Source organism: Ruditapes philippinarum, unplaced genomic scaffold, assembly GCF_026571515.1.
Source record: "Ruditapes philippinarum isolate M1 unplaced genomic scaffold, ASM2657151v2 ctg2461_1_1_1_1, whole genome shotgun sequence".
NCBI lineage: Eukaryota > Metazoa > Mollusca > Bivalvia > Venerida > Veneridae > Ruditapes > Ruditapes philippinarum.
Genome location: NW_026858231.1, coordinates 93,331 through 119,745, shown reverse-complemented (window position 1 = coordinate 119,745; position 26,415 = coordinate 93,331). Strand labels below are relative to the sequence as shown.

The following is a 26,415-nucleotide window of genomic DNA, read 5'->3' as shown; positions in this document are numbered from 1 at the left end:
GGCATATTAAAGTATCCTACGAGCAATAACTGCCGTATGCTTTATGAAAAATTGAAAAGCATTGACAGCCATCACTCGTAAAATAAGTTAAACAACCCAAGCGTTCCTTACAATGCCTTAGCAAGCTTCCAAGTTTTCCATTTTCCTAGCTCCTTTTCTGAATATTTTCACTTCTGTCAACACTTATTTTTTGTCTGTTACAATCCTCAAATAAGTTTTCTTTCTTTTAAAAAGGTGTATGACTAACAAATCCAAATTATATCCTCCTGAATCTTACACAATTATTTTCCTCCCATGAAATACACAACTTTAAAAAAATGGCTGCCGCTTACATTTTACAAAGCCAGGTCTAATATAAATTCGCAGTAAGTAACAGAAATATGGATGGATGGTTGGACTTTTTCTCCTACAAGAATTGTTTGTTTTTATTATTAAAACAAGCGATCATTCATATTTTTTTAATAAAATGAATAAATATCACCGTCATTTAACCTTGATTGGCGGACTTATTTCTCAGCTCAAGACTTCTTGTTTTTAATGAGAAATTCCCTCTGAATGGGGCTCTCAATGGGGGAAACAGATTTTAATATTAACGTTAAAATTATGGAAATTTCGTTTTAACTTGTTTTAAAGCATAAAATAAAAAGAAAATTTGTCTGTTTTTTGTGTAAGATGTAATTTTATTTCATCTCGTGAACTTTAAAAACAGTATTCTCACGAGTGGCGTAGCCCACTCGATGAAATAAAATTTCATCTTGCACACAAACAAATAAATATCCTCTATATATCAGTGAATTAAAACTGGTAATTTCACTGTTTTAAACAGTGAAATTATCAATTTGATAATTTCACTGTTTTGAATTTAAGCCCCTTACGTTGTTTCAGTGAAATACCAGCGTGCACAATACTGGGAACCAACTTAATGACGTGACGTCGTAAATGACGTCACGTTGTATTATTATTTGGCGCGCTTTTCATTCAGTATTAAGTTTAATGTCTTTTAAAAACGTTTCTTTGTATATAATAAAAAGAAAATTAGTTTAGTTTAGTGTAAGATCGAAATATATTTCACCTTGTGAACACCAGAAGTTCATATTTCACTCGTGGCTGCGCCACTCGTGAAATATACCTTTTGGTGCTCACTCGGTGAAATATATTCCGATCTCACACTGAACTAAACAAATATCCTCTATTTATATCACTGATATATTTCTATAAACCACCGAAAAGCATGTAATAAATTAGATTACCTACTACATGTATTTCGTTTATCTGATTGCATAATTATTGGTGTCAAAGTTGCAAACAGAAATGCTACATAAGAATAGTATTGTTGTTCCTCGCCAGTGATTGAATAATATCATCTTGACCCTTAACTGACGCTTTTCGTAAAATTGATTTGCTGCTAGATGTTGGACAACTGGTACATTAGCCATGCATATTTCTTACAGGTTTGTATTTTTCATTTCAGATTTTTTCCAAGGTCCGGCTACTTTATCAATGATCGTATGCATGAACTTTGTCATGTGACATGTTTATCTTTTGTGCGTGTATGTATTAATATGGGTAAAAATAATTTGATACTTTTTAACCAGGTTCAAAGTCTTCAGTTATGTTTGGAGAACTGACTGTGTAATTAAACTATATCAGACCTAAGTCTCTTATTTCAACTGATTAAAGTTGAAACCTTTTACTACTTCTTTGATAGAGTCATGTACCTGTAGCAACACTGAAAATGTAGTTGTTTTGAACAGATTTTTCTAAGTTATTTTATTTGCTGTACATGACAATTTATTTACTCATGTTACTCCATGTTTCTAAAATGTCATGATCGGTTCGTTAGTTTAGTCCTATGCCACTTATATTCATATTTGCGTTTCAATGTCTGACATGATATAAGTCTTCATTCTGCAACAAGTAAAATATTTTGGATTTTAAAGGGGGTGCATTCTTGCCGTTTTTAAAAGCGCTGTCAAAGTATAGGTGGATTAAATTGATTTTTATGCAGTATATATTGCTCCTTTGTTGATACGTGTTCAGTTCTTTATGCCTTAGATGCATTAGGCATAAAATCACATATGGTCCACTGGTCTAATTAGTTGTGTAAAAATCTTAATTTTCCACAAAGAAAATAACAAATAAATTCCGCTTGTAAATTGTATATAGCTAATAATTGTGCACTTGTATACATTTGTATTCCACAACATTATAAACAGTATTTATAGAGATAATATATATATTAGTACAGAACCTTTTCAACCCCCAACACCTGTTACAATTTACAAAATAAACTATAAGCTTTATGAATTGTGCAATCGCTAGCATTGTTTTTGTCATTCAAGTCAAACGTCGCTTTAGGAAATATTTTGTATGAATTAGTAAAGTGTCGAAATTAAAAACTTCTATTCTGAAAACAATGATAGATATCAGAATATTATATACCTTTGTCACTTATTGGTCAATAAGAAGAAGAATGTTTTAAAAATAAACATTTAATTTTAAGAAATGTTAACAAACCTGCTTTCTATTTCTGGGACCACGGCATTCTGGACAAATTAGATCTTCGGGTTTGAATTGGTCTTCTTCACTGCCGCATTCTGTTCGCATTGTGCCACCGAAATATGCCTTAAATAATTGAAGTATTACTTGTTTTACACATTTCAATTATCATAGATTTAGGATAGAATAGTTCGTTGCATTAAGGTACTGCATATGAAGAATCATTAGTAAAACCTTTATATACATTGTACTTATTTCGTTTTTATAGATTTGTTCTGCACGGACTTTGGCATGCAGTACATGTTGTTTCTGGACATACTAGTATTGAGATGCCTCCTCAATCTCCAGTAAGGTAGCATTCTGTATGTGTGGTTTAATTTGTCCGTGGCTGCGTTCTGCGAGCGTCGCTTTCTCTTGTCGATGTTTGCTCCTATATTTTATTAAATGTGCGACCAATAAGATAGAGTTTGGATTGGTAGAATGTCAAGGCTCTACACTGATAGCATTTAAAAGTCATTATTTTAACTATCTCTGTAAGGATATATCCAGTCTTTTTTTTCAGTTAAAAGAATATCATTTATGTTTAAATTTTCAAAAAAATGATTGCGGTAAATAAATGTCTTTGAAATAGTTGGCATGTTATTTTACTTCCATGTAAAAAGTCAATTTTGAGTCAAAACTGTTAAGTTTATTTCTACAAAATAATGTGGCAAAATATACCTTTTTACACTTAAAACAGAGGTAGTAAATGTATCTATCCATTGCAAACCGTTCGGGATCACCATAATACTTGCTACTTCTATTTGTAATTTCTTTACACTTTTCCAGACCATCATACTGTAACCTCAACATTGCTTTATGCTTGACGTCATCGTACAGTGCTTTTATTGGAACCAATAATCTATCTAACTCTTGATGCTCGATAGATTCCTGAAAATAGAGAATATATCAAACATCAGTTAATCATAAATTTGACTAAAAAAATATAAAAAAAATCATGATAATGCCAAATTTAAAGAAACAACTATTCTTGCAAAACATGCCTATCTTTGTACATAATTTCATGTAATGCTTACTATGTGATAGACATCATAGTATCAAGTCAAACCTTATAATACAGGATTAACACAAAATACAAATCTTATTAACAGTTCTTATTTAAAACAAATACTGGTATCACAAATAAGATAAAACATGAGTTTGAGTAGTGTATGACCTAGGAAGTATATGGTCAATATGGCCCCTTGGATCTAATTCTAACACAAACCTGATAATTTCATTCTTACCCGAGTTTATTTGCCAAGCTGTTTTAACTATAATAAAAATGACATACATAATGCATTCAAATGCAATTATTCTATGATTCACGAATATGAAATATTCTTAATATTTAAATAATTTATCTAGAAACCAAGCTTCGCCTTAACTATGTAAAATGACTTAAAACTTAAAAGATTTTATTGTTATACCTTACAAATAGGACATCTCGTAAAGCTGAAAGTGATTTTCGAGCCAACCCATCTATTCTGTACAATTCTTTTCACACAATGTAAGTGAAATAAATGTCCGCATTTTAGCTTAAAAAAAAGAATACAAAATCTCGTATAGCCAGTAACAGAAATATTATAGATCGGATTAGTACTTCGTAAATATGCCATGCATAATATATATTTCCATACATAGTTTTAACGATGCGTCGTAAAGTACATATAAGGACTGCTGGATAAGCACGTTTATTATCTTGTAATCATAGTTACCATGATAATCGGCGCCGCGGCAAGAGGATCTGTGTAGCAAATAATACAGTCATCTTCCGAGGTCTGGTGCCCGTCACTACTAACACAGTCTACCTGTAAACATGGCGGGCAAACAACCTCTTTCTTGTAACCTCCGCAAATATGGCCACAATCTAAAACCTTTTTACAAGAATTTCGGTTTGTTTCACGCACACAAGTAGACAAAAAATCTGGAAAAAAAGAAAATAGATAATGCTTCAAACATTCCGTTGGCGTTCGGATAAACAAATACAATATAATTCTATCAATTATGTCTTGATTTGTGAAATGTGTCGTTTTGATGCGAAAAAAATAAACACTAAGGCATACGGCCTTCGTGGTCAATTCAAAATTCGTGGTCGAATCAAAAGTGAAAACCGGTGTTAAATAGCCGATAAACACCTCTCATATCGATCCTAAAGTTGTGCCAATTCTTACCTCTTGGTGCTTGTTTCCTTTGTAATAAAGACTGTCTCAAATTCTGGTGATGTTTTTTCGCAACAACTCCTGGTTCTGTACTGAATTCCTGCTCGAACACCTAGAGAATTCAAATACTATTTCATTTCAATTGGAAACCATATAATTATGAAATCGGACATGATTTTATTTGATATAATACTGCAATTCTTATTCTGAAAGGGTCCAAATTAATTTTAAACGCCTGAATAAACCAATTGACAAATGATATTTTACCTGTTTGATATGTTGCCAGTCTTTTCCTTTTGGCCATACCACAATAAGTGAACGCATTAAGGTTGAAGAGGGCGTTTCCCTTTCAAATGATGCTATGCAATCATGCATTGTGCGTGCAACGTTGTCGTGATTATAATTGAGGAATCCACAACCTAACGTGGGAAATGCTATTGACGTCATTTTATCCGCGTGTGCACGCTGTAGGCACGCGCAAACAGTCACACATAATATCTGTATTGAGAAAAATATACTCTGATACATGTTTCAGTTGTTAAAATCATTCATAGTCTAACTTAGTGGTTTAAAACAGTTTTGTATTTACCTTATAGAACCTTGGAGTGATACTATCTAACTCCATTTATGAACTCAGATTCTTTACTTTTGACTTCGGTTATATAGAAAAAAACTAAATATTGCTGTTATCCGTGAATAATGCAAGTGTATATTATGTTAAGAAAACGAAGTATTACGTAAATCATCATTATTTGCATTATTATCTGATGGTATAATGTATATAAATACCTCTGAAGCATTAAATGATTCGGAGTCCCAAGGTGGCAACGCTACATGGTAAACCACCTTGCAGTTTAACTTGTAACCCTTAGTTACTGCAATATCCCCGAAACAAATTCCATTAGGATATGTTTTGGAAACTTCCACCTGAATGTCAGGACCTGCTTTTTTAGCTAATGATTTCGATGCACCACCATGATCTAACATCAAAGCCAGGTTACAACTGTTCACTATAACATCCACCTGTTACAACAATACAATACCTAAATGTATATAAATACATGTTTCAGGTTACAACTGTTCACTATAACATCCACCTGTTACAACAATACAATACCTAAATGTATATAAATACATGTATAAATTTGGTATGCTATAATACTTTACATGGCAATTCAAAACAAGTTAAGGTTGACAAATAAATAATTTGGATGTTAGGTTCCCTGATATAAGATTTTTTTCTTTGTTTCTGAATTTACTCCTACATAGAACACAAAAACTGAAAAAGGCGGGGAATCTTTTCGTCAAGATCAAACTTAAGACAAAATTTGCATGTTTAGATTATATAATCAGGAGTCATGAAGATGCTTTCAATACCTCATTCCTTGACAGTGTAGACGAATATGCCAAGCTTAGGACAAGAGCACCTCTGTGGATTTACTGCAAAATCATAGCTACTATATATAATCGACGGTCCCCGATCTCTAAAGACCGCCGGAGACCGTTGATTACGCATTTTTGTTAAACATAATTAATATGACCTAAAAAGACTAAATGACAAAGTATTCAAGACGATAGATATTTTAGTAATTCAGATTTTATGCTTATTCCGATGTAATTTAGGTATATTTCTCTACAGGTCAACAGTCTCCGAGGGTCTTTGGGGACGGTCGACTCTGCGGAGACCGCCGATTAGTAGGTCGTATAAATGTCAAAGGATCAAGCAGTTTAAATGAATCTACAAGACCAACTTTGTAAAGGTCAGCAACTTGAATATCTATGCTTATTATCTTAGATAACTGTATCTGTTTCACACATTACCGAATAAAACCTCAGTATTCGCACCACGAGATAATCAAATATAAATCATTATTGCATTAAATCTTATCAAATTAGCCTCGTTTTCATCTCCAGAGCCCGAAAGGCCTTATCAAATCCATACCACACCCTTATAGCCATGTTTTCATTTCCAGAGTCCGAAAGGTTCATATCAAATCCATATCACTCCCCATCTTAAGGTGATTCGGCTTTGTCAGCCATGAATTTTGGCCTACTTTCACTTTGGAAAGACTTGGTGAAAACAAACATGGCTGACAAAGCGGAATCACCTTAAGCCTCGTTTTCTTTTTTGAGAGTCCAAAATCCATATCAAATCCTTATTGTCATTGAAGAAAAAAGTTCTGTAAAACAATTAAAAATGGTCTGAAATAAAGAGGTCGTTAAACATGGTTGAAAACAATATTGATTCCATTGGACTCGTTAACAGCTGCAAAACCTATATCAGACTAGGCTAGCGCCTCTTCCAATATAATTTTGTCAACGAATGGAATTCAGTATGTATAATAACCTCATAATAAAGGCTCTCTCTGGTCATCGATATAGTCCTTTATTTACGGATTTTTCTTTAGATAATACAAGTAAAATATTAGCCGATAAGCATTTCAAAGGGATTGAAAAAGTACATTATACAGCAACCATTCCTACTTACAATAAGTGAAAGCTTTGCATGGATTAAATTGTGAAATTTTCTGGGAAAATGTAGAAACATGTCTTTTAAAATTTGCGCCTTAAAATGCACCAGTAGCCATCATACAATAGGCAGATTCAATTTTTTCCTGGGGACGTTCCACTGAACCCCACTCTTAATAAAAAATATGCACTACAATATGAAAATGTTAAATAAAGGCATGTTTTATGTATATGACTTGAGTTCTTATATTTATCTTTAAATTTCACAATGAAAAGGATATTTTAAGAGTACCAAACGTTACCAAATGTTTAGCTTTATGTTAAACGTGACAATAGTTATTTGAGAAGAAAAACAAACGTTTTATTTCATTTTGCCAAAACAAAAAAAAAGCAGTCGTAACTTCATTTCAACACAATAGGGTATTGCGTGTCATAAGTGTTTACATGATATCATATTTATTTACGACTACAATTCGTATTGTTCAAATATATACATGAACAATACATGTACATTCAAACAATACATTCAAGTACTCTGTTATTAAATATATGTTATCATCACGATCTTATCTTCATGCTAGTATATCTAATATTGTTTATGACAATTTAACAATGCTTTCTTTAAAATTCAATCACATGTGAAATTATTTATACCTTTGTGCATTTGTAATTTTGTGAGAAAATACAATTATATCATATACATGTATATATCTAGTACATATAATGAACGTGCACGTGTAAACTTATCTTAGACTCTAATTTCTATCTTATGTTTTACAATTTTTAAAACTAAATTCTTCTATTATACAAATTAGAACCACAATGTCGTAAAGTTCACCAACAGGTCTGGACAAGAAAGACGAGTTCTTAATTTGATCTGATTTAATATAATTATATCAAATAATATATGTATGTGTAAAATGCACAATAGACAGCTGGTCTTTTGATGCTTTAAATAAACGCCTACTCAAATTGTACTACTAAATTCAATTTGTTAAAACTCTAAAACATTTTTATGGATTTGTATTGTATTTATTTAACATTTACAGGCAATGTTTTGATATAGATAACATAAATTATCAATAAATGTATAATAAAAGAAATTACCTTAGTCTCAGCTATTGTTCCTTGTTTTATTTCGATCTTCATTTTCAAGTCGAAAATGATCAGTCAGTTCAGATTTATTAAAAATATTGATTAATGTGTCCAATTACGCAGAATATCTCAATAATACATGATTTTCCTATTGACTCTTGTATTTATTTGTTAATATACGTAAATATTTTAAAGCTGAGTAATCCATTTACTTTGTATTATCTATCATTAGATATATAATTATTATCAAAATCATCGCTTGCTTTTATATTTGTTTATCATGTAACTACTTAACATGGTTAGATAATAGGTCATGTTTTATACACGTGACCAGGAAGTAGAAGTGCGGGTAGAAAAATAACATGTATTTAACGACACTGTAAGTAAGTAAGTACTCCAATATCCAACCTGCAGAAATGGTCTTCCAGATCTAATTCACAATCAAAACTGACAAAAAAAACTGTTTTGGCTTAATCAGAGGTTTTTTTGGACGGGTTTTTTATACAAATTTCCTAGAGTTGGGGTACTTATGTGTATACCTATATTTTAGGAAATTTCGAATACACTCCTTTATATTAGCAATATCTGTTTACGTGTCATTCTTAACAAAAGACTGATAATCAATATAACATACGATCATTCCTCGTATACACCTTATAAAGTTTCTAAACATCCACACACTTGGTGTTTGAATTATCATTATTATTATGAGATTTACTATAAGTATAAAACAGAAAGACACCAACTTGTTTAATACAATTAAAATTAAACGCTTTTTCATTGAAAACATTCATAGAAAGTGTTATCATTAAAACAGTTTTTATCATTTCTAACAATCTAATTGGATTTAAAATTCTTTGCCAGATCAATCATATTGCGGAATAGGGGTTGAGCACCAATCAAAGCAGTCATGTCGAAGTATGGGCACCAGATATAACTGTCGTATTTGGATATTGGCACAAATGATTCCTATCGTATTGATGTACACAGCAATCATACCTGTCGTGTCGGGTGGACCAGTTATACTTGTCGTATTAGGGTACTTGTACCAACCATACCTAGGATACCTTTTGTATTTGGGGACTAATAACAAATAATGAGTCGTATCTTGGACTTGTTCCAAATCATATCTGCGGTATCCGAGCTCTTTTAGTCATCTTGTCATTTTTCAGCACAAGTATTAAATTTTACCTGTCGTACTGGGGTACTACATCAAAATATCATATAAGAGTACTTGTACCAAATCATAACTGTCGTATTTAGGTACTTTACCAACTCATATTGGGGTAGTAGTTTCAAATCATACCTTTCGTATTGGTGCACTAATACTGAATTATACCTGATGTAATGGAGTACTAGCACCAATCATATCGTCGTATTACAGTGCCAGCAACGATCATACTATATCTAAATGTTCATGCTTTATAGTAATACAATATCAAAGTCGGATTGCACACGATATACCTTTATGAAATGTGATTTTGTGAAGATGTCTTTTTACATTGAGTGAGAGTTTTTTTCATGTGTAAAATATCATAGTAGACAGTTTGAAGGCATCTTTAATGTCAGCCGTGTTCTTTCTGTCAGTAGTTTATCTATGTTTTCAAAAAGTATAAGCGCTGGTTTGAACGTTTTTTAATTTGGATCTTTGTCAACAATTTTCCGCTTTCTTGAAGATTTAATAAAATGAGAAAAAGAGGACATTTATTTGTTTTCATGGAATAAAGTGAAAAAAAAAACTGAAACTGTTCTATTTAATTAAACGCCTATTTCTATATACATATTCAATGGCGTTGTACAAAGGGATAATAAAAGTATGTACATATAGATAAAAAAAAACAACACATATGCATGGCAAATGAACTACAAAAAAATATGTTAAAGAAATCAGCCGTGTAAAATATAAAGTATTAAAAACTTTAAAAAAAGAAAAAATATTTAAAAAATAACAATAAAAAATAATTTAAAAGAAAATAAAAATTAATGGTTATTTCAGTAAAATTTCAAACACATTTCCACATCTCTATCAGTTTACAGCCCAATCACAATCTTAAAACAATGCGTAAAAATCTCTAAAATAGTAGGTTTTGACATTTTTCTTGAACATGTCCAAAGTCGAAGACTGTCTTATATACAGAGGCAATTTATTCCAGAGAGTTGGACCAACGGTACTAAAACTTCTGTCGTTAAATGTTTTCCTTTTGTTAAAGGGGACAGCAAAACAATAATCCATATTATCAACAGATCTGAGATTTGGTCTTTTTATGACAGGCTTGTGTAACAGTTCTGTTAGATAAACCGGAGCATTGCCCATAAAACAGTTATACATTGTACATAGTATTTTAAAATTGATCCTAGCTTTAATTGGTAACCAATGCAGTTCCAACAAAGAGTCTTTGGAACTATCATATTTTCCGCGTTGCAAAACAAGTTTAGCGCACATATTCTGGATACGCTGTAATTTCTGTAACTCACTTTCTGAAATGCAAACAATATAGCGTTGCAATAATCCAAATGTGAGATTACAAGCGACAATACTAGGATTTTTGTGGCGTCCTGAGTCAGATATTTGCGAATGCTCTTTATTCTCAAATAATTTAACAAAGCAGTTCTACACTTGGTCTTAACATGTGTTGAGAATCTTAGGCCCTCGTCTAAGTAGGCACCTAAGTATCTTATGACACTGACATTTTGAATTTTATCACCGGCGATATCAATTTCTTTAATTGAACATTTACCAAGTTGGGCTTTACTACCAAACATAATGAATTCTGTCTAAGTGGTGTTCATTTTGAGTTTATTGGCATTCATCCAGTCATTGATGATTACAGCACTGTCTTCAAGTTGCTTTATAGCGTTAAGTTCATTGGTCACTGAAGTTGGTCGAAAGCGTTGACTAGCAATGTGGTCATCAGCAAAGCCGTACACAGATATGGATGGTGGTATCACATCAAAAAGGGTTCCCGCATATGTAAGATAGAGCCACGGACCAAGACAGCTCCCCTGAGGTACACTGCATTCCAGCAATCGTGGAGTCGATTCAGTAGAATTAACACTGACGCGACAAGTACGAGGTCGTAGGTACGAGTCCACCCAAGCTAACACGGTACCATTGACACCGTACTGACTGTGTAAACACTTCGAGTAGAATGTTGTGGTCAACGGTGTCGAAAGCTGCACTTAGATCTATTGCAATTAGAGCTGTGACCTCTTGCTTCTCCATACCGTCTAGAAGATCATTGACAAGTCTGAGTAAAGCAGTCTCACATGAATGATGACGCCTGTATGCTGATTGATTTTTGGGTAACAAATTATGGGTATCGACATGGTTATTTAGTCTGAAGAGCGCAGCCTTTTCTATCAATTTTGAAAGAAACGATAAGTTACTGACAGGCCTGTAGTTTGACAATTATAATTCTAAACCAGACTTCTTAAGAAGGGGTCTAACAATCGCCTGTTTCCAGTGTGTTGGAAATACGCCTTTAGACAGAGATAGATTGACCAGTTTGGTAATGGTTGGCAGAAGCTCATCTAGATGTGACTTTAATATATGTGTGGGTATTAAGTCCAGCTCACACGATTTGGTATTTAGTTCACAAATAAGGCTCTTCACCTGTGTTTCTGTAAGATCCTCGAAATTTTCTAAAGGTTGAATTTGTTTGACATTTGGAATGAAGCTTGGAAAATCCTGAAGTGATTTACGAATTTTAGCTATTTTGTTCATAAAAAAGTCTGCAAACTTCTCAGCTAGCTCACCGTCATTTGTAGACTGTGGCATAGGATTTTCAGCTTTAGTACCAGTTAATTCCGAAATTAAACCATAGAGTTTTTTTGAATCACCTTTGGCATTTAGAATTTTCTCACTTATTACTAGTTTTTTCTCAGAATCAATTTCTTTACAGTATCTATTCCGTGCTTCTTTAAATTGCTTGAACTTTTCTGGCTCTTTGTACTTTCTCCAAATTCTCTCTTTTTTCCGGACAATACGCTTAGATTCCAATATTGACTCATTGAACCAAAGTGAAATGAGTAAAAAGCAGCATTTTAAAGTGTGAATATATTTTCATTTCAATGTGAGCTATGTTTCCTATTCCCATTCATTAAAACAAAACATATCCGGACATATTTCCCTCTAAAATGGTTCCTGGAGTGCAAACTAAAATAGTAATGATTATTTTTTAATAATTTGAATAATCGTCTACCTTCAGTTCTTTAAAGTACTTTGATTATTAAATTGCTTTATTACATTTCTTATGTTGTTGTTCATGAGATAAAAATCTGCTGTTTTTTTATTGAGGCACAGGAAACAGAAGCACGTTGATGACAACAGACGTTCAAAGGCTGAGAATTATGATGTAACGTTGCAATGACACAAGTTTATTTTTTAATCGAGATAAACGCCACAAACATCAGAACAATATATAACTTATTTCAAAGTAAATTTATTCAATAAAAAATAAAATGCATGACAACAATAACTGGCAAAGCTGTATCAGTGTATATGTATACTGATTAAACTCAGTATTTCACTGATTAAAACAAAATATATATTTTTTTGTTGTTGTTTTTGTTTTTTTATTCTTTTTTTAAAATGTTTCTTTATAGGGCACGTTCGGTTATTGTCCAAACCGGAAAATATGTTTGGAATGAACAGCGCGTTGACATTTAAAAGCCGAAACATTATTTGGAAAATATAGTCTGCTTTATGTTTTAATACTTATCTCTTTAATACAAATAAATGATACTTAAGGTACTTTATACATGTACTGCTAATGGTATCACAGTGAACACATTGCTGTCTTATTTATGAAATGATTTAACATACATTTTTAGCCCACTGGTTCATGTGGTTACATAAACAAGATTCTCAGAAAATGTCAGATGAAATAAAGGTCACTTGAATAAATTTGTCCTGGTTGAATAATTGTAGTCTTATTCAGCAAGAAAAGTTTACAGTAAACAAATACAAGCATGTCCATCTATCATACGTACAAAGTCACAATTTAGAAGGATTGTAAGTTAGAGCAGAGGCCACAACCTAAACAAAATTCGGATCCGTTTGGCGCATGTTCAATCCCCAGTGGACAGTCCCCTGTGAGTTGTTTTCCGTTTGGACCAGCAGGACATTTTGGCAAGTTGTTACCCATCCCTGTCATTCTGCCATGGTTATTGTGGCATTCGTTACAAAAATGAGTGGTACCAAAACAGTGGAACAGGGCAACCGTGCAGCAATACCGGCATTTATACTCTGTAAAGTCTGTACCATGGATATTACAGTTCTGCAATAAACAATTATACCGCTGTATTCTACATATGAATAGTGAGACATGACACGCTGATACAGATTCAAAATATAACAGAACTCGATTTAATTCCACTCATATATGTTATTTTGCTAGATTAGATAGATAAATAATCGATCGCTCCAATTTAGATTTTAACGACCCTATTGATTAGGTCAAGGTAACGTTTAGAATGGAAGCATGAGTTTTTTCGGCTCTGCATAAATCTTTAAAAATATTATTCTTTTGGATTTTTATCAAACTGTTTTTGGACTTAAGTGCTTGTGAATATATTTCTTAATGTCAGAGAGAACTAAAATAACGGAAACACCAAACATTAATATAGGAAAGAAGAAAAAGAATATTGAACATAATATTCCATGAATCATCTTATGTTTGCTGTAAAATCCATGTTTTGATCTCCAAACATTATATATATTACAATTTATACTTTTTATAAGCATAGTACTATGTTTTATGCAAATAAACTTTTCGTATTCGTATCATTACAACTGATGCTTCGTTCAGAAATGAAAGGAATACCAGCACTCCCTGTAATCCACTACATGCGGAACAAATCATCTCTTCCGGTTTTAGATTCACGTCATCTGCTCCATCTTCACATTGCGCCGCGCCTCCAAAAAAGGACTTGAATGAAAGAAAGGTTCATCAACAAATTATTAAAAATTATTAAGAGTAATTAATAGGAATTCAGTTATGATAATACCAATGAGATCAACTTTTTTGATATAAAGAATATATGTTTGTTGAGCAATGTTCTGTTGTTGCTAATTTAACGTGCACTGTTAATATATAGCCTATTAAACTTATTATAATTGAATTAATAACTTACTCTCTTGCATTTAAAACAGGAATAGTAGCAGTATCTATCCATGGCAAACTGTTCCGGATTATTGTAGTACGGGCTAGCACTGTTGATAATCTGGTCTGATTTCTCAAGGCCTTCATACTGTAATCTTGTCAAGGCTTTACGTTTAACTTCCTCGTAAAGTTCGTGAATTGGATTTAAAAGTGACTGGAGTTCTGGGTGATCCATGGGTTGCTGTATTATAGAAAAAAAACATTGACCGATACATATTTACACACAAAATCCGCAAGATTGTATTTCATCTATATACAAGAAAAGCATTGATGCAAAGCATCAAAGGGCATCCATGCAAGAAATGCAGCAAGTGAAGATGAACTAGTAGACATCTGATGACCAGATAGATATTCTTATAAACTTTTCTATGGTTAATTGGTTTTTACCAGAATTGTATAATATTTATGAATGGGCGGACGAAAGACATTGTTAATCATGAACTTTGGTAGGCATGCTAGAGATTAGAATATTATTTATTTCCACAGGAACTTGAAATTCTATCAATATCAACGATAATATCCAAAAAATACTGGTCTTTATTACATGCTTTTCGGTGGTTTATAGAAATATATCAGTGATATAAAACTGGTAATTTCACTGTTTGAAACAGTGAAATTACCACTTTGATAATTTCACTGTTTTGAATTTAAGCCCCTTACGTTGTTTCGGTGAAATACCAGCGTGCACAGTACTGGGTACCAACTTAATGACGTGACGTCGTAAATGACGTCACGTTCTATTATTATTTGGCGCGCTTTTCATTCAGTATTAGGTATAATGTCTTTTTAAAACGTTTCAATGCATATAATAAAAAGAAAATTTGTTTAGTTTAGTGTAAGATCGAAATATATTTCACCTTGTGAACACCAAAAGTTCATATTTCACTCGTGGCTGCGCCACTCGTGAAATATACCTTTTGCTGCTCACTCGGTGAAATATATTTCGATCTTACACTGAACTAAACAAATATCCTCTATATAATATCCAAAGTGCAATTAGTTGTTTGAAAATGTTTCATTTTTTAAATTTCATTTCCTGCAATATTCTCCAGTTCGTTATTTATAACCATAGCTACACGAATGACCGTTTCGTTAAACTAAAACTACTTCTATAAATAGATGTCCGGACTTTCACAATGTTGAGGTCATCATTCTATTTATAGGTACAGCAATACACAATAACCCACTATGTGTACTACAAAATGATTAATAAAAACACCGAATAACGCGATTAATTGACGGATAAGATAATTTCATTTGAATATGTTTGCATTGCGAAATTCCGCAGTTCGCTATTCATTGTTCGCGACATTTCATTTTTGATAATCAAACACCCTCATACCAATCGGAATGATCGGCTATTATGACCGACGAAATGGCCCGCCCTTTCACAAAATCTGATTTCATTCCATAAGGGGCGTCGCGCTTCAACGCGGACGCCAATAATAGATTAGATGTGATAACAATATAATATTAAATGTTTTGTTTGCTTATACTCTTAATTTGACACGCAAATACATTAACATAGAAAATGGTATTAATATCCACTTTATGAAGAGATCATTATGTTATGAACATTACATACCTTACACATTGGACAGAGAATAAAATTGAAAGTTATCCTCGGTCCTACCCATTTGTTCTCGAGAATTCTCTTTACACAGTGAAGGTGATATTTGTGCCCACAATTTAACTGAAATAAAGAATATTGTAAATATTTATTCAAAATTGTAAAACATTGATACTTTTGAAGAAAATATCTTATGATTTGGAGACAGCAAGTGAATATTGTAGACTGTGGCACATTATAGAACGTCAAACTCGGCAAAATTAAAAATGCGAGCCTATTCAAGGAACTATACAATATAGAATTTTAGAGAGGATCAGATGTTATTAAGCCTGAATAAAATTACAAATCAGGCAAGTATCCAAAGATTGATTATACAGTATTCAAGGACGAATAATGGAACCACCCAAAAACAAAAATGAAAGTACTAGAAAATACCAAAAACACAACAAAATCTTATGTTGAACGATCTGCAAGGATGAAAATATCTGTGATAAAATGTACGGGGAGACTTTTAAAGTCGCAAGACGTGCAATATGCCACTCACATCGCTGATGCTACAATAAAAATCATTAAATTGGAAACCTAAAGGACGCCCAATACAGCTTAATTGAAAATGTTAAAACTTTATACATTTGTATAACCTATTAGTGAAGAAATGTGGCTTACTAAGATACACGGTGCAGTCCTGAGTGGGTCCGTGTAGCAGACGGCACAATTGTCATCCCCTGTCTGGCCATGACCTTTGTGTATACAGTCCTTGTCCATACAGGGTGGACACTGGGGTTCATCCCGATACCCTGCACATTGGTGACCACAAAACAGCACTTTCACGCACGAGTTATTTTTCATTTCACGTATACACGTTTGTGAAACATCTAAAAAGAAAACAAATAATCAACTTAGAATACAATAGTTTGGGTAACCTCTTTATAAATACGTAGGCATGGAGTGTAGGAATATATTATGATGTTTGTAAAGTTAAAGTATTTTTTTCTTTTAAACGTTTTTGTCCCAAATGTCTCAGAATGTTACACTATGTTATACTGTCCTCTCATTTCTATAAAGTTTTTATGAGTTAACATATATAAAAGACTTTTAATTGAATGGTAAATAAATATTACCTGTAGGTAGACTGTAAGGTTTGTTCAATGGAGGTTTGGCGTTCATACTTGTTACAGATCTGTCCTTATTTTCGAACACTAGATGAAATGCCTGTAATAATTACTGTATTACTAATATTTTACTTAACGTTTAACTGTACTTATACTGTATAGTCAGTTTATCTCCATCGTATAACATTCAAACTGTATTCTAGGCTTATCTCCATTTTCAAAAAAAAAAATATTTATAGTAGTACATGGACTTTCCTTGAAAGAGGCTGAGTCATTAATTGTTATAAAAAAATATAAAGTGAATTAATAATAGCAAATATAAATGTCACTACTGCCAAATTAAACTTGAAAACTTTGAAAGACTTCCGTGTTAGACATATATACGTAAAAAATATCTTGTTTAAATTACTTACTTGATATTGCGCAATCTTATTCATTTTTATCATTTATGGTTTATCCCATTTGTTTCACATAATTCTATTTTTATAATTTTGGTTTTTCCCAGTTAAATGTTTTAAGGCCGTCTTTCAGCTAACATCTTCTATATGATTTCGAATTATATCAACGAGTTAACAGCGTTTCCGATAACTTACTTTTGTAATATGTTCCTAGTCTCTGGCTTTGGTGAACACGACAACAAACACTTGTTTTAATGTTGTAACTGGGAATGCTTCTTGAAATTGTGCAATATATTGTTTCATGATGTTTGCAACGATATCGGGAGGATGGCTCAGAAATCCACAACCCAGTGTCGGAAATGCTATAGACGTCATAATGTCCTCATGTGCCTTTCTAAGACATCCAGTCGTCACTTCACTCAATATCTGTGCATACCAAAGCAAACAATTTTAAATCTTTAATGTGATTATTGTATCTATTTAAAGTAATTAACTTCCTAATTACAAATCATAACATTGGTTTCAATATCATGTACGTTACTACATAATGTGCTACTATCATGATTATGCCATCAATTTGAATGACATGTAAATATTTACCCATTGGGCATCCGCGAACTCGGAATCCCAGGCGCATACTGACACGTGATAAACTTTCTGGCAGTGCAGACCATATCCATTGGTTGACACAACTTCACAAAATAATATTCCGTTAGGATATGCTTGGGAACATTCTTTCTGCAAGTCAGGACCGGCCTTCCTGGATAAAGATTGTGACAACCCTCCAAGATCCAACATCAGAGCCGGGTTTGTACTGTTAACTATCACATCAGCCTAACCATGAACAGGAAATAAAGAAGGAATTATAAAGTATTATTAAGATTTATCTTGATGTGTTTCATAAAGGAATTAGTTTGTTTATTTAACTGCAGTAATAGTTGTATGTAGGGCCCTATTACTGTTTTCTTTTGCTGACCTTCGGGTTTGGAGTTTAAATAAGTACACAAATACTGTTCATGTTAATCAGTTTAACAATATGCATTATGGCTTGTATCGAAATAAAATTATCAGTATATTTACGCCGCTATTCTCATTTGATACGAGTATCACACAAACTTATCGTAATGTAATATTGATTTTGGAAAATTGTAAATTGATGACATGACATATTTTACTATTTACAAATCTCTCATCAATAGAAAATGCTGAATCGTCAAATTTACTAGTATATCATGAATTCTGTTGTATTTTCGATTTGTTTTGTAGGTTTTTATAGATTTATTTTTAATTTACATGATATTCGTTCAGTTTAAACTGATAAAATCTAATTTGAGACTTCTATTTATATACATGTAAACCGTAACACATACAAGTTTCGTTTATATATAAGAGTACTTTTATCAACAGCTGCGTAAAATAAGCTGTTAATGTTGGTAAATAATTTATAATCAGAATGTATAACTGAACATATAAATACCTGAAAATCTGATAATATCCCTTCTACAATGTTGACATCCATTTCTAAATAATAAAACGAAACTACACTTTATCAACATGAAGAAAATATTGATTTAAACCTATATGAGACTGAATTGCGCAATACAGTGAAATACACAAAAGAACAATGAACAGTAATTGAGTAGTTCGTATCAAATATGTTTGTAACAATTTTACCTTTTCGTAGTAATTAAATGCATTCAGTGCATTTAGCATGCTGTTATGATACAATCAATACTTGTTGAGAAATGTGAATATTTAGAAATTTCTTATTAGTTCTTTAAAGCTATGTGGTTCAGTAAATTTAGTTTTAAATCATTCGAGATGGTGCAGATGTTGTGATTATTGATAAAATATCAGTATGAGTCCATCTGATTTTTTCAAGCTCAGTTTGACCAATATTAGCACCTGGTTAACACCTAAAGTTTGAATTTAGAAACATACGCAGGCGTAATAATGGAACGTACAATTTGACATTTTCAAAACTTATTAACATATAATTTTGAAAAGGCATCCTGCATATCTAAAACAAGCCGTTAAAAAACAAATTTATAAAGCAGGCAACATATCCTATAAGGATAATCATAACGTATTCAAGTATGAAAATTGAACGATAAATATAACAACATCCCTGCTAAATATTCGATATTTTACGTCATTCGTACGGCAAAAATAATGCTTATGTGGCGACACAATAGAGTAAAAAAGAATCCCTTAAGAAGTAAAAAGCTGCAAATTAAAAAATGTTGCCATAGGCTCGGTTTGATTGAACCTGTTAATGGTATAAGATATTGACCACGCCTCCTAGCACCGGCTTAAGCAGAATTCATCATTAAAATTTGAAATAGTGAAAGTTTGTTTTTGAATTTGTGTCCATGCGGTGGTTTTCATTGAGCAATCTATGTGTGATATTCGTGGCATTTCATGGGCAAGTCTGTCATTCAATTACCTGATCATCTCTTCACGACTAGTGGATTTTTCGTCTATGTGGTGTAATCAGGAAAATACATTAGATTTCATTTCAAAGAAGTTAATTTGGTAACTCATCCCACAATGCCTCATATAGCCTACAGGCCGTGTGGGCCTCACACAGTCTTCACAATCTTTCCACGCAAGTGAAAAAGTAAAATTTATAATACTCCAAATCGCAACTCCCACACTCCAGAACATATCGCAAGACCCCCTTCAAGCCCTTTTTTGTTGTTCTATGGTGATTGCTGTACATTCACATACATTACTTAAAACAGTTACAGTATATAACTTACGTCCTCGATCATTTTTTGTAGAGAAAGACCCTCGATGACGCCCAAGGTAACGATATTTCCACATGCTATACTAAAACTATTATGACATGTTAACTTAAATCTCTCCTGTATTATATTAAATACTGAGCACGTTCCTAATCGATGCACACGGCATTCATAGACCTGTCTTAGGTAGGATTTCTTTTTTCAAGATTATGTTATGCAAAATTAAGCCGTTACAGACATGGACAGCAGTTGAAATAATATTAAACCTGAGTGTGTGCAAGTTTAGCGCAAATACTTTTTTGTAACACGGACACAGATCGGATGTGTCGAACCCGCGACCCCATCCTAATCGAGTACTGGCCTTTTAAAACAAAATAAATTGAATTTCAAAGAATCTCAAAACGAACACTATTAATAGCTACTAACCATTTAAAAACAAAATAAAACTTAGTTAAGCTAGTTTGAAAAAAGAATCGTACTATTAGACATACTTCAAATACACAATAGCTTGTGAAAGGTTTTGATAGGTACCAAATTCTAGACCTGAAAGGTTCAAACCATTCTGGGATGCAACGTGTTTTCACGGAAACAGATTTTATATGTTCAAACGTATTAAAAAGGGGGATGTGATATAATAGGGACAAATTTAATTTTGCTTTTGAAAACATTTTTTTCCAAGTTCTGTATCATATTATTTTTTTAATTATGATTACATCCATTGCATATTTAATAAAACGTATTCATGTTTTCTATTTATAACATGTGTTTGTCGGTCTATAGTGTAAGCAATAATGTAGCATGTAGCAGTGTGATCTAATGTGATAGCTTTAAAAGCCCGCGAAAACTGAATCAAGATTAGGTGGAATAATTATAATTACCGTCCGGCAATTTCTTTGGATGAAAATGTACGTTATGTTCTAAAACTGATTTAGATATTGAACGGTGTTAATTAACAAAATTGTAAATAATAAGGTGATTTCATATTGGTTTTGTATGGTATTGGGCATTCGTATGGACTGTCGAGCTTGCGGCATTAATAACTACTCAAATAGGAAAAATACTTTGCACTAAAAACACATTTATCAAATATAACTTGTGAAATCATACATTTACAAATAACAAAAATAATAAACATATTTGACTGTACAATAAATGATAATACTTTGATTTTAATGCCATAAGCATATATTTACAAACAACAAAAATAATAAACATATTTGAACTGTACAATATACACAACACTTTGATTTTAATGCTATAATAATTTTCAAAATTGCTTTATTGTACTAAACATTTAAAGTTCCTTTATCAATTGACAGGGGAAATTGATTGTGTCATGTTGCTTTTTTATATATGTTCCTATATTATTGATCTTCACCTTCATTAATCACACAACCGAGCCACTTTTCAGACTCCAAAAGGATATTGCCCTGCCGTGCATAATTAGGATTTATCTCAATACAGGATTGGAGCAGTACCTCTAATCATTATCATAAAATAGACAAAAATCGTTTTTTCGCCGATTTTTAAATTTTCATTCATTACCATGCATAAATCGGTGTAAAAGATGAATGGTATCACAGTGAACACATTGCTGTCTTATTTATGAAATGATTTTAACATATATTTATAGCGCACTGGTTACATAAACAGGATTCTCAGAAAATGTCAGATGAAATAAAGGTCACTTTAATACATTTGTCGTAATTGAATAATTGTAGTTTTCTTCAGCAAGAAAAGTTAACAGTATACAAATACATTCCCATCTATCATACGCACAGAGTCACAATTTAGAAGGATTGTAAGTTAGAGCAGAGGCCACAACCTAAACAAAATTCGGATCCGTTTGGCGCATGTTCAATCCCCAGTGGACAGTCCCCTGTGAGTTGTTTTCCGTTTGGACCAGCAGGACATTTTGGCAAGTTGTCACCCATTTGTGCCACTCCATGAGGGTTATTGTGACATTCGTTACAAAAATGAGTCGTACCAAAACAGTGGAACAGGGCAACCGTGCAGCAATACCGGCATTTATACTCTATAAAGTCTGTACCATGGATATTACAGTTCTGCAATAAAAATACTGTTGTATTTTATAGATGAATAATGAGTCAAGTCGCGCTGATACCGATTTAAAATATAACAGAACTCGTTTTAATTCCACCCATACGTAATTTTGCTAGAATAGATAGATACAATGTAGATGATAGATGGCTCTAATTTACTTACTTACACACGTAAGACTCTATTCATAACAAGTGATGCTTTGTTCAAGTACAGATATAAAAGCAATACCTGCACTCCCTGTAGTCCACTACATGCGAGACAAATCATCTCCTCCGGTTTTAGATTCACGTCATCCGCACCATCTTCACATTGCGCCGCGCCTCCAAAAAAGGACTTAAATGAAAGAAAGGTTCATCAACAAATGATTAAGAATAATTAACAGGAATTGAGTTTATTTTTTCAGATTTGACTTGTATGATATCAATGCGATCAACTTTTTTAATATAAGAATATAAGTTTTGTTAAGCAATGCTCTGTTACTGCTTATTTAACGCGCATTGTTAATATAGCCGGTTAAACTAATTAAATTAAAAAAAATAACTTACTCTCTTGCATTTAAAACAGGAATAGTAGCAGTATCTATCCATGGCAAACTGTTCCGGATTATTGTAGTACGGGCTAGCACTGTTGATAATCTGGTCTGATTTCTCCAGGCCTTCATACTGTAATCTTGTCAAGGCTTTTCGTTTAACTTCCTCGTAAAGTTCGTGAATTGGATTTAAAAGTGACTGGAGCTCTGGGTGTTCCATGGGTTGCTGCAATACAGGAAAAATTATTGACCTATACATATATTTACTGACAACATGACAAGCACAAAACATTACATTTCAACAAATATAATAATTTGCATGTGGTAACTATTATAATGAATGTTCCGTTTGCCTAAATTCTTAATTTGACACTCGAAGACATTAATATAGAAAATGGTGTGATTGTGTTTCAAATTTGAATTTTCACAAGATGAAGAAATCATTATGTTATAAACATTACATAGCCTACCTTACACATTGGACAGAGAATAAAATTGAAAGTTATCCTCGGTCCTACCCATTTATTCTCGAGAATTCTCTTTACACAGTGAAGGTGATATTTGTGCCCACAATTCAACTGAAATAAAGGATCTCTAATTGTAAGTATTTATTTAAAATTGTAAAACATTGATACTTTTTAAGAGAATATCGTATTATTTGAGACATCAGGAGAATATTGTAGACTGTGGCACATTATAGAACGTCAAACTCGGCAAAACTAAAAATGCGAGCCTGTTCAAGGACAGTAGTGGTAAATGAATACTGTCCGTGTCCCAAGCATCAGCTCAGTTGAACATAAACATGATGTTTAAACATTCACATATGTGCTTTTATGAAAGTGATCATGGAACCTTTAATGTTACATGTTCATGTCATTCCACGAAAAGCGGCGTATGGTTCCCAAGTAATAATGTTAATGCCTTAAATGGCGCAAATATACAAAATAGAATTTTTAGAGGATCAGAGGTTATTAAGCCTGTATATCTCGACAGCTTTCACAAGATAAAATTAAAAAGCAGGCAAGTATCCAAAAATTGATTATACAGTATTCAAGTACGGATAATGGAACCACCAAAAAAAATGAAAGTACATGTACTAAAAAATACCAAAAACACAAAAAATGTCGATCTGATAAAATATATGTGATCAAATGTACGAGGAGACTTTTACAGTCGCAACACACCACTAACATAATAAAATAATTAAATTGGAAACATCAAGGACGTCCAACACAGCTTAATTGATAATGTAAGACATTTTTGTTCGATTTAAACATACATTTGTATAATCTTTTAGAGAAGAAATGTGGCTTACTAAGATACAAGGTGCAGCCCTGAGTGGGTCCGTGTAGCAGACGGCACAATTATCATCCCCTGTCTGACCATGACCTTTGTGTATACAGTCCTTTTCCATACAGGGCGGACACTGGGGCTCATCCCGATACCCTGCACATTGGTGACCACAAAACAGCACTTTCACGCACGAGTTATTTTTCATTTCACGAATACAAGTTTGTGAAACATCTAAAAAGAAAACAAATACTCAACTAAAAATACAATAGTTTGTTGCATACTTAGGCATGAAGTGTAGAAATAAATTATGATGTTTGTAAAGTTAAAAGTACGTTGTTTTTTTTTTTCTTTAAAACGTTTTTGTCACAAATGTCTCAAAATAATACACAATTAATGTTGTATTGTTCTCATATTTCCGATATATTTTGTATATATTTAAAAGACTTTTTATTGAATGGTAAATAATTAATCTATAACCTGAAGGAATACTGTAAGGTTTGTTCAATGGAGGTTTGGCGTTCATTGTAGTTACAGCTCTATCCTTATTTACGAACACGAGATGAAATGCCTGTAATAATTAGTGTTAACTAATATTTTATTTAACGAATAACTGCATTTGAATAGATAGTTTATCTCCATTTTCAAAAAAATCTATCTATAGTAGTACATTAACTTTCCTTGAAAGAGGCTGAGTCATTTATTGTTATAAATAAAAATAAAGTGAATTAATAAAAGCAAATATAAAATGTCACTACCGCCAAATTAAAATTGAAAACTTGAAAGACTTCCGTGTTAAAGGGGAGACATATATACGTAAAATAATATCTTGTTTAATGTACTTACTTGATATTGCACAATCTAATTCTCGTTTATCGGGTATCCCATTTGTTTCACATAATTCTATTTTTATAATTTTGGTTTTTGTTTAAAGTGATCCCAGTTAAATACTATCTATATGATTTCGAATTATATTTACGAGTTAACAGCGTTTCCGATAACTTACTTTTGTAACATGTTCCCAGTCTCTTGCTTTGGTGAACACGACAAAAAACACTTGTTTTAATGTTGTATCTGGAAATGTTTCTTCAAATTGTGCAATACATCGTTTCATGATGTTTGCCACGATATCGGGAGGATGGCTCAGAAATCCACAACCCAGTGTCGGAAATGCTATAGACGTCATTCTGTCCTCATGTGCCTTTCTAAGACATCCAGTCGTCACTTCATTTAATATCTGTGAATACCAAATCAAACAATTTTAAATCTTTAATGTGATTATTGTATTTATTTAAAGTAATTTACTTCCTTATTACAAGTCATAACATTGGTTTCAATTTCATGCACGGTACTACATAATGTGCTATTATCATGATTTTGCTATCTATTTGAATGACATGTAAATATTTACCGATTGGGCATCAGCAAACTCAGAATCCCACGCGCATACTGACACGTGGTAAACTCTCTGGCAGTGCAGACCATATCCATTGGTTGACACAACTTCACCAAATGATATTCCGTTAGGATATGATTGGGAACATTCTTTCTGCAAGTCAGGACCGGCCTTCCTGGATAAAGACTGTGACAACCCTCCAAGATCCAACATAAGAGCCGGGTTGGTACTGTTAACTATCACATCAGCCTAACAATAAACAGGCAATAAAGAAGGAATTTAGTTTTTTGACGACATAAAATGTGTTCATTACAGTCGTCATATATCACACGTTCGATACTACCATCATATTTGAGTGATTGCAATAAAGAAATTAAGGTATTTCTCTTCCTTTTATTTTCATTCTTTTTTCTTCTTTTTTAAAATGTATTAAAAGATTAAAGAGATTTGTCTTGATGTGTTTTATAAAAGGTATTACGTCATTTATTCAACTGCAGTATTGGTAGTCGTTAGGCCTATAGAGGCCTGGGTACTGTTCATGTTTAGCAGTTTAAAGGAACTCCGCTGAGGTTTATAAGGCTAAAAATTTATTCTGAAAAAACTGAGCGAGCTAATGATCTGAAATTTTGCACATAATTTATTGGTATAGATCTACATCAAATGGAGTATTAATCTCAAAATATTATTTCCAGTCCCGTCATTTCAAAAAACCTCAGTGGAGTCCCTTTAACAATGTGCCTGAGATACAAGTATATTTACGTCGCTATCCTGGTCATTTGATACGAGTAGGACACAAACTTATCGTAATGTAATATTGATTTTGGAAAATTGTAAATTGATGACATGACATATTTTACTATTTACAAATCTATCAATAGAAA

General features: G+C 32.6%; 2 protein-coding genes across 3 annotated transcripts in view; both read right to left on the bottom strand.

Annotated features, from left to right (window-relative positions):
* Positions 1–26,415, bottom strand: part of LOC132752546 (uncharacterized) — a 30,828-nt gene that overhangs the window by 4,005 nt on the left and 408 nt on the right. The window contains exons 2-24 of the mRNA XM_060742880.1: positions 25,550–25,783; positions 25,145–25,375; positions 24,619–24,709; positions 24,164–24,372; positions 23,319–23,426; positions 22,865–23,074; positions 22,548–22,652; positions 22,049–22,321; positions 18,109–18,342; positions 17,755–17,934; positions 17,120–17,210; positions 16,665–16,873; positions 16,014–16,121; positions 14,400–14,609; positions 14,090–14,194; positions 11,713–12,252; positions 5,490–5,723; positions 4,968–5,198; positions 4,713–4,812; positions 4,257–4,465; positions 3,969–4,076; positions 3,220–3,429; positions 2,518–2,625 (exon numbers count right to left, since the gene is read on the bottom strand). Coding sequence (XP_060598863.1) covers positions 2,518–2,625; positions 3,220–3,429; positions 3,969–4,076; positions 4,257–4,465; positions 4,713–4,812; positions 4,968–5,198; positions 5,490–5,723; positions 11,713–12,252; positions 14,090–14,194; positions 14,400–14,609; positions 16,014–16,121; positions 16,665–16,873; positions 17,120–17,210; positions 17,755–17,934; positions 18,109–18,342; positions 22,049–22,321; positions 22,548–22,652; positions 22,865–23,074; positions 23,319–23,426; positions 24,164–24,372; positions 24,619–24,709; positions 25,145–25,375; positions 25,550–25,783 — 4,338 coding nt within the window. The remainder of the gene's footprint in view (positions 1–2,517; positions 2,626–3,219; positions 3,430–3,968; positions 4,077–4,256; positions 4,466–4,712; positions 4,813–4,967; positions 5,199–5,489; positions 5,724–11,712; positions 12,253–14,089; positions 14,195–14,399; positions 14,610–16,013; positions 16,122–16,664; positions 16,874–17,119; positions 17,211–17,754; positions 17,935–18,108; positions 18,343–22,048; positions 22,322–22,547; positions 22,653–22,864; positions 23,075–23,318; positions 23,427–24,163; positions 24,373–24,618; positions 24,710–25,144; positions 25,376–25,549; positions 25,784–26,415) is intronic.
* Positions 12,687–19,131, bottom strand: LOC132752545 (E3 ubiquitin-protein ligase MYCBP2-like). Of its 2 annotated transcripts, XM_060742879.1 has the most exons (9): positions 18,986–19,131; positions 18,109–18,342; positions 17,704–17,934; positions 17,120–17,210; positions 16,665–16,873; positions 16,014–16,121; positions 14,400–14,609; positions 14,090–14,194; positions 12,687–13,543 (listed from the first exon to the last, which is right to left on the bottom strand). In XM_060742879.1, exons 4-9 carry the CDS (start codon positions 17,163–17,165, stop codon positions 13,268–13,270), a joined length of 954 nt encoding a protein of 317 aa, XP_060598862.1. In that variant the 5' UTR covers positions 17,166–17,210; positions 17,704–17,934; positions 18,109–18,342; positions 18,986–19,131; the 3' UTR covers positions 12,687–13,267. The 2 variants fall into 2 exon arrangements, with proteins under 2 accessions (XP_060598862.1, XP_060598861.1); XM_060742878.1 differs by lacking the exons at positions 17,704–17,934; positions 18,109–18,342; positions 18,986–19,131 and adding an exon at positions 17,524–17,570.